This window comes from Narcine bancroftii, chromosome 8 (assembly GCF_036971445.1).
Source record: "Narcine bancroftii isolate sNarBan1 chromosome 8, sNarBan1.hap1, whole genome shotgun sequence".
Classification (NCBI taxonomy): domain Eukaryota; kingdom Metazoa; phylum Chordata; class Chondrichthyes; order Torpediniformes; family Narcinidae; genus Narcine; species Narcine bancroftii.
Window position 1 is genome coordinate 50184185 of NC_091476.1, and position 16369 is coordinate 50200553.

A 16369-nucleotide genomic window follows, 5' to 3' on the forward strand; every position below is an offset into this window, starting at 1 on the left:
CAGTGAACTACATTAGGGAATAGGCTAATAAGCTACAGGTACGATTTAGAGGGATGGTGGGATGATTTGTGGCATTGGTTTTCAGGCTTAGGGACTTGGCTCACACACAGGATATTGATTGTACCAATGATTTGTCTTCTTCTTTGCTGTGCTATTGTCATTTTTAAAGTGTGCCGCTATGCAATTGTTAATCACATATGATGACTACTAAAAACCTCACTCCAACAATAGTCAGGGCCAAAAAGGAAGTGGTAAGGTACTATGACCTGAATGAGGCAGAAGAGGATAATTGATGAAGTAGAATATCTAACAATGCACCCATATCCTGCAGAACATAATCCCCCTTTTCATGATGAAGCATCAATAAACATGTAGAATGTGGATCAGTCTACGTGAATGGAAGGGAAAGTAGGCGGGATGTGTGAAAGGAAAGATCTGTGGAAGAAATTTCATGCTGAGGTGTTAACTCTAACACAGTTGAGAACAGCCCGTTTTGGTCAGTGTCTGGACCTGTCTGGTTGTGTTCAGTGAGACATATTGTTTGGAAGCTACATTGTAGCCATGACTGTAGTCAAGGACACTGGTTAATGATGTGGTTTTTTTTTTAACAATTATTCAAAACTAAGGATTTAATTAAAAACTGTAGTCAAGGTCTAGATTAAGGGTGTAAAACCTATGCCCCTTCATCCGGCCTGGTACACGGCTGCCCCCCTTGGGGTGAGGTTCCCCCCAGCTCTGTCCACGGCTGCCCCCCACAATGCTGGAGAAGCTCAGCAGGTCAAAAAGTGTCCTTTATGCAGCAACGAGAGAGATACAGAACTGACATTTCGGGCTTGAGCCCTTCATCAAGGTAATAAAAATAATAAGTGCTTGTGGAGGTAGATTTTGGATTCTGATAGCAGTGGCAGAATCTCCATGATATCATGTTGATAAACTCTTGGAGAAATCTTGGAGTCTCTATCTTGAGATAATTTCCATGGGAGGTCATGAAATTAGTCGAGAAGGAAAATGTTCAGAGAGCTACCATCAAACAAGGCCCTGGAGGAACATAAACGTTGCAGAAAAGAGCTCAAGCAGGGCAATAGGAAGGTCAAAATTATCATGCGATGTCCTTGGTGAGCAGGATCCCAAGGCATTTTGCACTTGATCCAAGAGAAGATGACAAAGAAGATAGGACTACTCAAGGACAAAGGAGGAAATTTATACTTGGAGTCAGAGGATGTGGGTGAAGTACTAAACGAACACTTTGCACTATATTTACGAAGGAAAAGGACATGGGTAGTGGTAAGGAGCATAATGTGGAGAATGGTCATGGGTGAGGGCATTTTGAGATCAAGAAGGAGGTGGTGTTGGGTCTTTTGAGGGGCATTAGGGTAGACAAGTCACCTTGGACTAATGAGATTTCTTCCTGCTTACTGAAATAGACAAGTGAAGAGAGGCCTTGAGAAAGGCAAGTGACAGGACTGGACTGTGAATAATTTATTTAAATTTATAAATTTAATTAAAAAAATTTAGACATACAGCACAGTAATGGACCCTTTGGTCCACGAGTCCATGAACCCAATTTACATCCAATTAACCTACATCTCTGGTACATTTTGAATGGTGGGAAGAAATTGGAGCCCCCGGGGAAATCCCATGCAGACACGGGGAGAACGTACCAACTCCCTGGATTCAAACCCCAGTGCTGATCGCTGGTGCTGTAACAGCATTATGGTAATCATGGTGCCCCCAAATTTAGATATACAGCACAGTAATGGGCCCTACAATAATGTTGTACCTTTGTCCAAGAAAAGTTCAAAAAAAGGATAATCTAGGAAATTATTGAGCAGTAAACCTCACTTCAATAGTAGGGAAACAATTGGAAAGGAATCATATGGATAAGATTTCTACATATTTGGAAAGCCATGGTCAGGTCAAGGAGAATGAACTTTGCTTTGTGAGGGGCAGGTCATGTCTTGCCAATATAAATGTGCTTTATGAAGAGGTGACGAAGAATGTTGAAGAGGACAGGGACTTTATGACAGGTGTATGACAATGTCCTTTATGGTAGGCTTATTCCAAGTGTGCTGATGCATAGAATTCATAGTGAGTTGATAGTTTGGATACAAAATTTAGTAGTCCATAGAAGGCAGAGGGCATTGGTGGAAGACTGTTAATTCAGGTGGGAGACTGTGACCAGGGATGGCCAGTCGGCATCAGTAGTCAGTTATTTGAGAAAACTTGGATGAAAAGGTAGGTGGGTCGGTTAGCAAGTTTACAGATGATACAAATATTGGTGGAGTTATGAACAATATAGAAGGTTATTATGATCCGTTACGGATAGGGGCAGAAAAATACATTGCCATGACAATGGGGGAGGCTGGTACAATGGGGGAGGCTGGTACAATGGGGGAGGCTGGTACAATAGGGGAGGCTGGTACAATAGGGGAGTCTCAAAAGACTTTTAGATAAGCACATTGATGTCAGAAAAAATACAGAGTTATGGGGATGACAGGGAAGGATGGGATTGTTGAGTAGATCAGTCAACACAACATAATGTTTCATGTTCTAAATGGGAGATGGAGGTTAATTCAGGTAAGTGTGAGGTGTGTACTTTGGGAGGTTAAATATAAGGGAAACATATTATAGTTAATGGTGGGGCTCTGAAAAGTATTGATGTGCAGAGGGATATGGGGGTCCATGTCTACAGCTCATTGAAAGTGGGCACACAAGAATTTAGGGTGGTGAAAAAGGTGTATGGTATGCTTGAGGAATTGAGTACAAAAGTAAGGAAATCTTGTTGCAGCTACTGTATAGGCTCCACTTGGAATACTTTGTGCAGTTTTGGTTGCCTCATTGCAGGAAGGATGTGGAGGCTTTGGAAAGGATACAGAAGAGGGTAGTGAACTGAGATTCACTGGTGGTGTGTTATACTGATGACTGACAGCCCCCATCTACCTATATATAACCCTGGTTTCCCGCCGAAACCCTGAGCCCTTCTGAAGACCACTGAAGACCCTACGCTCAGTATTAAGCCAATAAAAGCATGCATTCTCCCTCCAGTCGTGAGAGCTTTTATTCACGCTATAATTTTATTAGTTTATATCTCTAGAAGTGCTACTCAAGAGAGATTTGCTGCTGATCGACCCTCTGGCCCCTGACAATGCTGAGGAGTTCACATTCTGGATAGACTGCTTCCAGGCCTAACTGAACACGACCAGAGATATCTTCTACACCGAGGAACTCAGGAGATCTGCACTTGTTTTGAGGGTGGGAATGAAAGGGTACACAGTCATCAGGGACTGCACTACATATGATGCTGCCATCGAAGCTTTGAAGGCTCAGTACCTGAAGTTGCTGAACGATGTCCAAGCGAGATACCGACTCACTCTACATCGCAATTGCTAGGAGAGACCATCGATGATTACCTGTTGAATCTGTGGACACTTGCCATGAAGTGTAGGTATGAAGCGGCTCCCGGCCACATTCATGAGGAAGAACAGATCCGAGACTCTCTAGTCACAGGGGTCCACTCGAGATACATGAGGCAGCGTCTGCTCAAGTCAGGTAAGAAGGACCTGGCTAGCCACGTTGAACAGCCCAAGTCTCTGGAACAGGCCAAGCTTGAGACTGATGACCTCAAAGTTAGCAAACTCACTCAGTCTGGTGAGCCCTACCACGGACCAGCAATTTCCACTACCCCTCCCCTAACGGCAGCCACCTCCCTTGCTAGGGAGCACTCCCACATTAGGGAGTGCTTCTTCTGTGGTAAGAGTCAACATCCTCGCTCCCGATGCCTGGTAAAAGATTTGGTATACTCCAGCTGTGGCAAGACGGGTCATTGGACGAGGATCTGCCGCAAAAAGAGGTGCATGGGAAAATCCACAGCCTGCACAGCTCTTGCATCCAATCCAGCCCTAATTCACCCGCCCCAAATTCGCCTGAACCCACTTGCTCCATGAAAGGAGGGTGGCAGTTAGAAAATGGTGCTAAAAGGCTCGGCGGGTTCATTGACAGAGGAGGAAGGAGGGCGGCAATCTTGCTGTTCCACGAGGTTGACGCCATCTTACCCTTGGGTAACTCGGGATGTTGGAGGCTATTCGCGTGAGGAATACGGAGTTTCTGGGATCTTAGCCTCCATGGTTCTGGATCAGGACAGACCTCAACAACTTAGTAACTCTATAGTGACTGTTAAGGTAAACGGACACTCGACTAAATGCCTAATCGACACAGGCCCTTCTGAAAGCTTCATAGACTCATGGACTGTGCGGGAATACAGCCTGAAGGTATATTTCTCCAATGATCATATATTCCTTGCATCCCATTCGCACTCTACCCACATTCATGAACATTGCATAGTACATTTGTGGTTTGAAGGGGGAGAATTTTGTAAAATACGCCTGTATGAACTTAATTAATTGTGTGCTCCACTGCTGTTGGCTCTGGATTTCTTCTGTCACCTCTAAAGTCGGAACCCACACTAAATATCGACCCCCTCTTCCCGAATTTGTCCCCAGACTGCAAACCTATTGCTATCAAGAACAGGTGATACAGCACAGCTGACTGAGACTTCATAAAGTCTGAGACAGAACATCTGCTCAATGAAGGTATCATCGAACATAGCACCAGCTCATGGAGAGCGCAAGTGGTGATGATAAAAGGAGAAAACAAGTCCAGGCTAATAATTGACTATAGCCTAACTATTCACACTCCTGGACACTTACCCTCTCCCTCGAATCTTGGACATGATAAATGATACAGCACAGTATCAGATCTCTTCGATCATTGACCTGAAAGCTGCTTATTACCAGCTGCCAATCTGTTCTGAGGACCGTCACTTCATGGAATTTCTATCAATTCCGGAGGGTCCCTTATGGAGTTACTAACGGGGTTTCTGAGTTCCAGAGGCAGATGGACAGAATGGTTGACGAGTAGGGGTTGAAGGCTACCTTCCCCTACCTCGACAACATCACCATCTGTGACCACACCTTGGAGGATCATGATGCCAAACTTCAGAGCTTTCTCCATGCAACAAAAGCCCTGAACCTCAGTTAATACTCCAGCAAGTGTGTATTCAGGACTAAATGTCTGGCTGTCCTTGGCTTCAGGGTGGAGAATGGTATAATTGGCCCCAACCCCAATAGGATGGGTCCCCTGTTAGAGCTCCCCTTTTCCAGGACCACAAATGGTTTGAGGAGATGCATGGAGTTTTTCTAATATTATGCCTAGTGGATCCCTCAATATGCGGATAAGGTTCACAACCCTCCTAAACAACACTACATTTCCTCTCTTGGCTGCAGCCCAAATGGCTTTTAACTACCTCAGAAATTGCATTGCGAATGACGCCATGCACGTGGTGGACAAGAATGTACCTTTCCGATTGGAAAGCGATGCATCGGACATAGTCCAGGCGGGCAGGCCAGTTGTATTCTTTTCTTGGACATTGCAAGGCCACGAGCTCCGGAACCCCTCTATGGAAAAGGAGGCTTAAGTCATTGTAGAAGCCATGAGGCACTGGAGACACTACCTGGCTGGTTGGAAATTTATGCTCCTCACTGACCAGTGCTCGGTCGCATTCATGTTTAATAATGTTAAGAGGGGAAAAAAATCAAGAATTACAAGATTGTAAGGTGGAGGATTGAGCTCTCCACCGACAATTATGACATTGCCTATTGGCCAGGAGCCCTTAATGACTCTACAGATGCCTTATCCAGAGGAAGCTGTGCCTCTGCACACACCGGCCAACTGCTGTCCCTACATAATGAGCTCTACCATCCAGGGGTTACCCGCATGGCTCATTTTGTCAAGGCGCACAATCTGCCCTACTCCATGGAAGATGTCAGGGAAGTGATCAGGTCTTGCCAGGTCTGCGCGGAGTGCAAGTCACCTTCTACCACCCCTCAAAGGCATACCTGATCAAGTCATCCAGGCCCTTCGAACAGCTTAGTGTTGATTTTAAGGAACCCCTCCCATCACAAACAGGAACACTTTTTTCCTCTCTATCACTGATGAGTACTCCTGCTTCCTGTTCACCATTCCATGCCCAGACACATTCACTTCATCAGTCATCAAGGCCCTATACTCCATTTTTTTTCCCTGTTCGGGTATCCCAACTATATACATACCGACCAGGGCTCATCATTTATGAGTGAAGAGCTATGCCAGTATCTGTTGGTGAAGGGCATCGCATCCAGCAGGACTACAAGCTACAATCCCTGGGGGAATGGACAAGTTGAAAAGGAAAATGCCATAGTCTGGAAGGCTATTGAGGTGGCCCTGAGGTCAAGAGGCCTTCCAGACTCACGCTGGCAGGAAGTCCTACCTATGGTGCCCTATTCCATCCAGTTGCTACTATGTACAATGCCCAATGCTACTCCTCACGAGCTCCTATTCAATTTTAAGTGAAGGTCGGCATTGGGAACTACACTCCGAACCTAGCTCACCACTCCTGGTCTGGTCCTTCTCAGAAAGCATGTGAGGAGAAGCAAGACTGACCACCTGGTGGAAAGGGTGAAACTGCTCCATGCCAATCCCACGTACACCTATGTGGAGTACCAAGATGTCAGGGACGGCACGATCTCCATCAGGGACCTGGCACCTGCCGGAACAGAGAGTCTGTTGCCTCAAGTGCTCTATGAGCCTCAGAGCTCCCTCTTGCCACCCCTGGCCTTGGGGGATCTGGCTCAGGAGAAAATTGCCATCTCTTTCCACCTTAGATGTTTAGTCGAATCCAAATCCAAATGCTGCCCCTCCCTCAGAAGGGGACCAGGAGACCCAAGGAACCTAAAGGTCTCCAGTGCTGTGGTGCCCCACCAGGATCTCCAAACCCTGGACCGCTTAAATTTGTAAATAACTATAATCTTTGATTTTCTTTCCTTCCAGAATCTATGTTCTCTGTTTTCATCCCCAGACCCTAAATTCTGCAGGAAGGGGTGAATGCAGTGAACTGAGATTCACTGGTGGTGTGTTGTACTGACAACTGGCTCCACCACCCAGATCAGCCCCCATTTACCTATATATAACTCTAAACCCTGAGCCCTTCTGAAGTCCACTGTAAGATGTTACTCTCTGTTATAAGCTAATAAAAGCAAGTGTTCTCTCTCGAGTCATAAGAGTTTTTATTCACGCTACAAAGAGGTTTAAGAGGATGTTGCCTGGCTTAGAAGGGTATGAGTTATGAAGAGACATTGGACAGACTTGAGTTGCTTTTTATTTTCCAGAGTGTCAGAAGACCTGGTAGAGGTGTATAAAATCACAAGAGCCAAATGATGAGGTGGACAGTCGGAGTCTTTATCCCAGAGAAAAAACTTCAGACGTGTTTAAGGTGAGGGGAAGGAAGTTTAAGGGAGAGGTATAGGAGAAATATTTTCGACAAAGGATGGTAGGTTCCTCGAACAGGCTGCCAGGAGTAGTGGTGGAAGCACATACAATAATAGCACTTTAGAGGCTTCTGGATAGTCACGAATATGATGGGGATGAATGGACTCTACTACTCTTTGATCTATGTTTACTCCACGTTTGCATCTCTATCTGGATATGATATGGCTCTGATCTAATCCTCACATTGCGACTGATTCTAGTGCAGCTTAGTTCTGCTTGGTCACCACTGAGAGTAGTTGGAGAGCAAGGTGTGGCTAAACCTTTTCAGGCTCCAAGTCCCTCTCCCAACAGTACCTCATCCCAAGGAACTGTTCTTTGTGCATCTCAGCAGTGAATTCTACCGGTTAATTTGATAATTTGGTACTGGATGATGGAAATCAGGGAATGCCTGGAGGTTGGATTTGGAGGAATAAAGAAATCAGCGTTTACAAGGATAGGAGCGATTTGACAATAGTAAATATTGTAAAGGTTGGAATGTTAAAGGGCATTCATACTGTGTTATAATTTAATATTGTACTAAAAGCTGGGAGCAACATGTGAATATGATTTTTTAATTGTACTGTAAATGATTTTGTTTAACAGCCATTTTTACAGTCATTTGTGAGATAAAGAATTCCTTTGTACAAGGTTCTGATGATAACACTTCCTTTTTTAAAAAAATTTAGTCATCCATTACAGTTACAGGCCCCTTTGGCACACAAGCCCAATTACACTCAAATGCCCTATAAACCCCAGTACGTTTTTGTCCAGAAGTTTATTTTTGGCTATAATGTCAGCCATCTGACATTATAATGCTGCTTTCCAAATAATGATTTCTGTCAATATTTAATGGAGTTCCTTTTACATGTTCAGTGGTGCAGTGGTGCAGTAATTCTGGCTTGAAATGATATTTGACTTTCTGAGGTGAAAATTAAAATTCTTGGCTAACAATAGGTGAGGAGTCATGGTTCTTAATGCTTTGTGTAAGTATTTATATCCAATCAGTCAACCTTGGTGGGACACTCCCCACCAATTCCGTTCAATTTCCCCCTTGCTCAATCGTTTTAAAAATTGCACCAGTAGTGATGAGATGTTTGTGCTAATTTGGCTCACTGCTAATGGGCCCAATTGTCCCTGCAAGAGCAGATTTAAGTGGCTGATGATCTGAACAGCCCTTTGTTTACCTTTTCAGCATTTCCAAACCACTCTCCCACAGCTCCCTCGTGGATTGGTTTGGAAGAACTGGGTGATTGAAAAGAATGAGAAGGTACTGGATAACCTTATAACCATATAACAGTCACAGTTCAGAAACAGGTCCTTCTAGTCCACACTGATTTAATGCCAGGACATTCTCTGGTGTCAAGATATTTGCAGTGCCAGAGATGACCTTGAATGACTTTGTGGGGTTTATTGATTAACTGAATAAAATGAATAAGAATATTAATAATTCAATTAAAATGGTGATCAGGATTCCCCCTACCTTAAATCTATACAAGTTGGGTATTGAAGTTTGTTGAAAGCTTACCACCTGTTTTCAAAATAAGGTTTGAGCTGATCATTCCAAAAATATGTGTAGAGAGATTACCTTTAGTGGTTCTCCACTGATTTTGATGTCTACCCAACTCACCATCATATCAAATATGTGGTAAAAATGCTGTCAGATCTCAGTGATGTCGCTAGTACATGCAGAAAGACAGACTTTGAACAAACAATCCTGCCAGACTGCTCAGTGCAAGTTTGCATCATGGGCCTGCAGAACCCTACTTTTAAAACAACCAAAGGAAAAGGGTAGGACAGGGATTTTAGGAAACAAACTTTAATTCATTAAAAAAGAACATCAAAAAAACTGATTTGGATTCGACTAAAACATAGTAAATAGAATACACAGAAACAGGCTACTCTGTCCAACAGAGCTAATCTAATGTTTATTCTCCATTCAAACCAACCCTAACAACATACAAGGTTATGTTACCAGTTTCAAATCATTTTTGTAGATCTTTCAAGCATGTTACATCTTTCCTAAAATTCTTTGCATCTCTCCATAGCTTAATATCCATTTAACTTAACATTAAACAGGATTAAACAGGATGTCCCGCATCGGACTTGTCAGCCACAAACGAGCCTGCAGCTGACGTGGACATTTACCCCCTCTATAAATCTTCATCCGCGAAGCCAAGCCAAAGAAACAGGATTGTTGTCATTGCCCATAAGAGCATGTATGAACAGTGCTGCATTTTGTTTTCAAACATTTACTGAATTTGACCCTTTATGTGAATCACTGAATTGAATTTTAACTGGGTTTCAGTTTTATCATCACATAGCAAGTACTTTGTTATGCTGTGACTATAAACGTCAAATTCAGTTTATTTAATAGGGGTGATGTGTCGGAAAGCATTCTCCCAAACCTCTGCAGCAAAAATTCTGGAATTTCCCACAAGTATCACAGTGACTGGAAGAAGTCTAATTCTTTCATTATAGCACAGACATTTGGAGACTTATCAAGACCATATTTCTGCCCAAATTTTAACGCAGACTGTAAATTAGCACTGTCCGAAATTTATATGCAATTTTCATGCTACGTTCAGTCAAACTAAAGGAAATCAACAGTAAATGGTTGTACTTCAGAGTTGAAAAAGGCTGAAAAAACAGCAGCTGTTGATGATCCAGAACTGCACAATCATGAAAAATAATGCACTTCTGACCTAAATATGCTTTAGTATTTATTTTGCCATTCATATGGGGAGCATTTGAATAAACCAGTCAGGCAGAAAAGTAAAATGATTTGACTGGTCCTCCAACAGAAATGAAAGCAGGTGGAACATGGAGCAAATGCTCATCTAGTCATTCCATCTAGTGATGGAATGCACATTTATGAGTTGGATATGGATTTATGGTCCAACCCCATTTCATTAACAATTGCCCTTCTTTATTCTTTTAAAACCAACTTTTAAAAAAATCTTTGAAATTAAAGTTTACAAATTGAATTGCCTAAAATTTTTCCACCTCAGGATTTGATGAAATAAACTGTGAGTGTACAAGAGACCTTTGTATAATTTATGATATAAAGGGATGTGGTGTTAACAAAAAGCAGTCAATGAAGCCCATAAATTTAAGCTGTTCAAAAATCCTCATAGATTTTTGATGGTGTTTTGAAATCGGACCCAAATGATGAATTTTGGTTCTGAGATCAATGAAAAATCTTTCTGTTCTCTACTGCTAAATTTCCAACGAGTCTTTCCATTTCACTTTTCGTTTTTAGCAACAATCAATTATAAATTCAACTTTTATGTGTGTGTGTGTGTGTGTGTGTGTGTGTGTGTGTGTGTGTGTGTGTGTGTGTGTGTGTGTGTGTGTGTGTGTGTGTATCTATTTATTTATATATATTTTTCTCTCTTTGAAAGGTGAGGGAGAGAGAGAAGGGATGTGTGTGAGAGCAGTTTGCTGTTCTCAGTGTCAGAGAGGGCCCCTGTGACTGTAGCCCTCAACAATAGGTACTCCTCCTTGAGTACTGTGGGGGGGGGGGGGGGCGGGGAACGGACGGACAGTCAGGCTGGGGAAGCATCAATGGCTGTACCTCTGGCACAAGGTCAGCCTCTGTGGCCCAGAAGGGTAGGGAATGGGAGAGGAGGGCAATAGTTATAGGTCAGGAAGATAGATCGGGGTTTCTGTGGATCCGATAAAGAAAAACGGATATTGGTTTGCCTCCCTTCTCATGTCCATGACATCCTAAGGGGGGGGGGGGGTAATGAGCCAGAGGTCGTGGTACATGTTGGAACCAATGACATAGGGAGGAAGAGTGGAGTGGTCCTAAAAAATTAATATAGGAAGTTAGGTAGGGAGCTAAAAAGGACCACAAAGGGGGGTAATCTCTTGATTACTTCCTGTGCCACACGATAATGAGGGCAGGAATAATATCAGGTAGAGGATGAATGGATAGCTAAAGGGGTGGAGTAAGGGGCATAGATTTCAAGTTCTTGGATCACTTGGACCTTTTTTGGGGAAGGTGGGTCCTGTACCGAATGGATGGGTTGCATCTGAATCCCAGAGGGACCAGGATCCTGGTGGGGGGCATTTACTAGGGCTACTAAGGGGATATTAAACTAGTATGATTGGGGGAAGGAGTCCATATAGAGGAGAACAGCAAAGAGATGGTTTGTCCGCAAAGAGAGAAGGCTTATAGACAAAGTTAGGGGGTGGAAAGACAGGTGATCGAGAAAGAAAAGTATTGGTGCCATGATGGAAGGGGGATGGGGACAAGTAGAAGGTAAGATGTAGGAAATCTCTGAAATGCATTTTCTTTAATGCTAGGAGTATTGTAAGGAAGGTGGATGAGCTGAATGTGTGGATAGGCACTTGGCAGTATGATGTGGTGGCGATTAGTGAGATGTGGTTCCAGGAGGGATGTGACTGGCAGCTAAATATTCAGGGATTTTGCTACTTTAGGGAAAATATTACAGCGGTGTTGATACGAGATAGATTGGAGGGCTTGTCAAGGGAGGCAGTATGGGTGGAATTAAAAAATTAAAAAATGGAAAAGGAGAGGTTACAATTATAGGGGTGTATTACAGACCACCTAGTGGGGAGTGAGAAATAGAGGAGCAAATGTGTAAGGAAATAGCTGAGATTTGTAATAAGCACAGGGTTGTGTTAGTGGGGGATTTTAATTTTCCTAATATAGAATGGGAAACACATTCTGTGAAGGGGCTGGATGGATTAGAATTTGTAAAATGTGTGCAGGGTAGTTTTTCTGTAGCAATACATTAAGGTACTCACTAGAGAAGGGGCAGTGTTGGATCTACTGTTGGGGAAAGAGATAGGGCAGGTGACTGAGGTGTGTGTTGGGGAACACTTCGGATCCAGCGATCTCAGTACCATTAGTTTCAATATCATTATGGAAAGGGATAGGTCTGGTCCGACGATGAAGGTTTTTGAGTGGGGGAAAGCCAGACTTGATGAAATAAGGGATTTACAAGGAGTGGTTTGGGCTGATTTGTTTTATGGGAAGGAGGTGGAGGTCATTTAAGGGTGAGATTTTGAGAGTGCAGTATTTATGTTCCTGCTAGGATAAAAGGCAGGGTCAAAAGTTTGAGAGAGCTGTGGTTTTCAAGGGAGATTAGAAAGTTGATTCAAGATAATAGGGAGCCTTACATTAAATACATGAAGCAAGGTATGGACAAGATGCTTGGAAAATACATGGATTGTAAAAAGAAGCTTAAGAAAGAACTTAGGATAGTGAAAAGAAGGTATGAGGTGGCTATAGTGAACAGGGTGAAAGTAAATCCAAAGGGTTTTTACAAATATGTGAATAGCAAAAAGAGAGTGAAGGATAAAATTGGTCCCTTAGAGAATCAGAAAGGACAACTGTGCAGAGCTGAATGAAATGGCGGAGATATTGAATGAGTTCTTCTCTTCGGTATTCACTAGGGAAAAGGATATGGAATCGTGTAGGATAAGAGAAACAAAAGGGGTGATTATGGAAAATGTAGGGATTAGGAAAGATGGGGTATTGGAATTTTGGAGGCATATAAAGGTGGATATGTTTCTGGGTCCCGACAGGATTTTCCCCAGGACCTTGAGGGAAGTCAGGGAGGAAATAGTGGAGGCTGTGACAGTGATTTTTCAACAGTCACAAGAGGGGGGCATGGTGCCGCAGGATTGGCATGTCACAAACATAGATCGTCTGTTTAAAAAGGGCTCCAGGTGTAGGCTCAGCAATTATAGGCCAGTAAGTTTGATGTCAGTGGTTGGTAAACAAATGGAAAGTATTCTTAGAGATACTATGTACATGTATTTAGAGAGGCAGGGACTGATCAAGGACACCCAACATGGGTTTGTGTGGGGAAGATCATGTTTGACAAATCTGGTTGAATTTTTTGAGGAGGTGACTAGGATGGTTGAGGAGGGTAGAGCAGTAGATGTTGTCTATATGGATTTCAGTAAGGCCTTCGATAAGGTTCCACATGGAAAGTTGGTAAGGAAGGTTCAGGCACTAGGTATTAATGTTGAGATAGTCAGATGGGTTCAAAGGTGGCTAGAAGAGAGTCATGCTGGATAACTGTCAGGATGGAGGCTGGTGATGAGCAGTGTGCCTCAGGGCTCAGTGTTGGGTCCCTTGTTTGTCATTTACATTAATGATTTTGATGAAGGAGTGGTAAATTGGGTTAGTAAATATGTGGATGATACAAAAATAGGGGGAGTTGTTGATAGTGAAAATGGCTTTCAGGGACTGAAGAAGGATTTGGACTGTTTAGAAGAGTGGGCTGAGAGATGGCAGATGGAGTTTAATGTAGATAAGTGTGAAGTGCTTCATTTTGGGAAGAATAATCAATACAGGACATATGCAGTGAAGGGGAGGGGGGTATTGAGGAATGCAGAGGAACAGAGAGATCTTGCAATAACAGTTCATCATTCTGTGAAAGTGGAATCTCATGTGAATAGAGTGGTAAAGAAGACTTTTGGTATGCTGGCCTTTATAAATCGAAGCATAGAATATAGCAGCTGTTGAGACTGTTCAAGGCATTGGTGAGGCCAAATTTGGAATACTGTGTGCAGTTCTGGTCCCCAAATTGAAAGAATTATATAAATAAGGTAGAGAGGATGTAGAGAAGACGTTGCCTGGATTGCAGAATCTAGAATAAAAAGAAAAATGGAGTGAACTGGGTCTTTATTCATTGGAGTGTAGAAGGTTGAGGGGGAATTTGATATTTAAAATTATGAGGGGAATAGATAGAGTAGATGTGAATAGGCTCTTCCCCTTGAGGTTTTGTGAGATTGGAATGAGGGGTCATAAGTTAAGGGTGAGGGGGCAAAAGTTTAGAAGTAACATGAGAGGGAGCTTCTTCATTCAGAATGGTGGCTGAGTGGAATGACCTTCTGGAAGAGGTGGCTGCAGCAGGGCCAATTTTGTCATTTAAGATAAGGTTGGATAAGTGCATGGATGTGAAGGGATGGAGGGTTATTGAGAGGGAACAGGTATGTAGGACTAGAGGAGATCACTTTGGTGCGGACTAGAGGGGCAGAGATTGCTTGTTTCCATACTGTAATTGTTATATGGTTATTTTGTCAATTATCATCGTCAATATTCAAGAATAGAAGAAAAAAATATAAAATGCATTTGAGTAGTCAATGTGATGTTGCATCCTCTGCAAATCCTGCTGCATCACAGAATTAGAAACCTTTAAATAGCACTCATGGAGTACTTGACAATTGGATCAGAGGTTCTTAAAAAGTGGTATGCATATCTCAAAAAAATACAGGAGGCTTTTTTTTGAGGTAGTGGCTACTGCTGCTTGGTGATGGCTCTTAAACCATAGAATAAAGGACTACCAAGTTCTTCTCAATCTCAAAGAGTGGACTAACCTATGATCTCATCAGCTGCTCGGGCTCTTGCATTCATCTCCCTCAAGGTGGGTTATGGAGTTAAAGGGCAAGTGAGTTAACTTCTTTCTCCAATCCTGGTGAAAGTAAATGTGATGACCTGTGATCACCTTTCAAGATGACTAGTCAATTGTTACTGTGGCTGTAAGTTTATACTTGTTATTCTACCTCAGCCTCTGTAAGATGTTACTAGTCACTAGTGAGATACCTGTATCGATTGAATGTTTACCCTTGGCTCCCCGGATCCCTCTACGGTCTTGTGTGTTCTATCAGGTCTGATAAAGGTGGGCTCTGCACTGAAATTTTTACATTATCTTTGCTTTTCTCCTCCAGTATATGCAGGGTGTCTGGTGTTCCTGAAGACTTAGGAAATAGATTTTAGTCATGGAAGAAGGTTCTTTAATGGCTGCAAAGTCCCTTCAGAATTTAATTGCAAGCCTCCTTTAAAATCCTAGGTGTGATTAACAGTCTGGTTTTATCAGTGGGTACCGATTTGGTAAGACCTGAAATGACATGAGCAGCTTATTATGAGACAGCCCATGATGGGTAGGATATCCAGATTTCAGAGGAGAGAGTCTGAATGGAGTGCTAGATGTACAGTGCTTGGTGTGTTGTGATGTTGAGGGTAAGGAACTTACCAGTATTCGATTTTGAATCTTGAATGTTGAAGAGCTCTACGTAATTTGTCTGAAGGTTGGGTTTAAGGTTCCTGGTTTTAGCAGGGTGATTTAGCATGGTTGGTAGAGAGTAGGTAGTGGCTGAGTATTCTGATGGAGTGAGCAAGGCAACTGTAATCAGGTAACTAGGGTGGTGTTTAATAGGTAGCTTATTGGTCCAGGAGGAGATATTTAATTTCCTTCTGGACCATAAGTAATTGGAAATTGATTCTGACCACCTCACCTCTAAAGCCTAGTTATCAATTATGAAATGTAGAGCAGTGATTAAAATAAAGATTTGTAATATATTATTTATTTGTCCAATTTCCTTGCATTTTGATCACCCCTCCCTCATCCTTCCTTCATTTAAAAAGTTGTAAGGAATGTTTGAATTCAATTCTTATACGTTAAAAAAAAATCTATGACACAAAGCCAATTTATCTGCTTTTTGACAATTAAGATGCTTGTCACTGTTTAAATATTGCATGGATATGATTTTTCCTTTGTAAACATTGAGGTGGATAATTTAATGGAAGTTTGCTCCAGGCAAAACCATTTGGTGTTCACCATGGAAACTCAGCCAGTTTTGCACAGGCTTTTCCATGGGACCACAAACATGAGTTCCTATTAGTTGCAAGATGATACATGAAGAGCTTGTGTTCTTAAAATTGTTCGTGGTCTTTGACGGATCAACAGGTGAAAGGATTTCTCCTATTCTTTAAAAACCAACTTTAAAAAACAACATTAAATTAGAGTTCACAAATTGAATTGAACAATTGCCTAAAATTTTGCCATCTCTGGCATAACAGTTTGTTTAGAATCCTGCTTATTGCTGTATCTTTCTCCTCGGTGTTGCTTCAAGTATGGACCCCAGTCTGGAGTTGGCTTGCTGGATTTAACAATTTTCTGTGAAAAGAAAAAAGAACAGTTTCTGAATAGTTTCTGCTTGATTTAAACTTGCCATGAACATGCTGAAAAATTCCTCCACCTAGAAA

General features: G+C 42.4%; 1 protein-coding gene and 1 long non-coding RNA gene across 2 annotated transcripts in view; one reads left to right on the forward strand and one right to left on the reverse strand.

Moving 5' to 3' along the window:
• The first annotated feature begins 7205 nt into the window (after positions 1–7205).
• Positions 7206–16369, forward strand: part of LOC138740677 (uncharacterized) — a 29514-nt gene continuing 20350 nt past the window's right edge. The window contains exon 1 of the long non-coding RNA XR_011343111.1: positions 7206–7306. This is a non-coding gene — a long non-coding RNA (uncharacterized lncRNA). The remainder of the gene's footprint in view (positions 7307–16369) is intronic.
• The window catches only part of LOC138740676 (sodium- and chloride-dependent neutral and basic amino acid transporter B(0+)-like), a 50146-nt gene continuing 43016 nt past the window's right edge, over positions 9240–16369 (reverse strand). Inside the window, exon 14 of the mRNA XM_069893665.1 lies at positions 9240–16280. Coding sequence (XP_069749766.1) covers positions 16155–16280 — 126 coding nt within the window. The 3' untranslated portion in view covers positions 9240–16154. The remainder of the gene's footprint in view (positions 16281–16369) is intronic.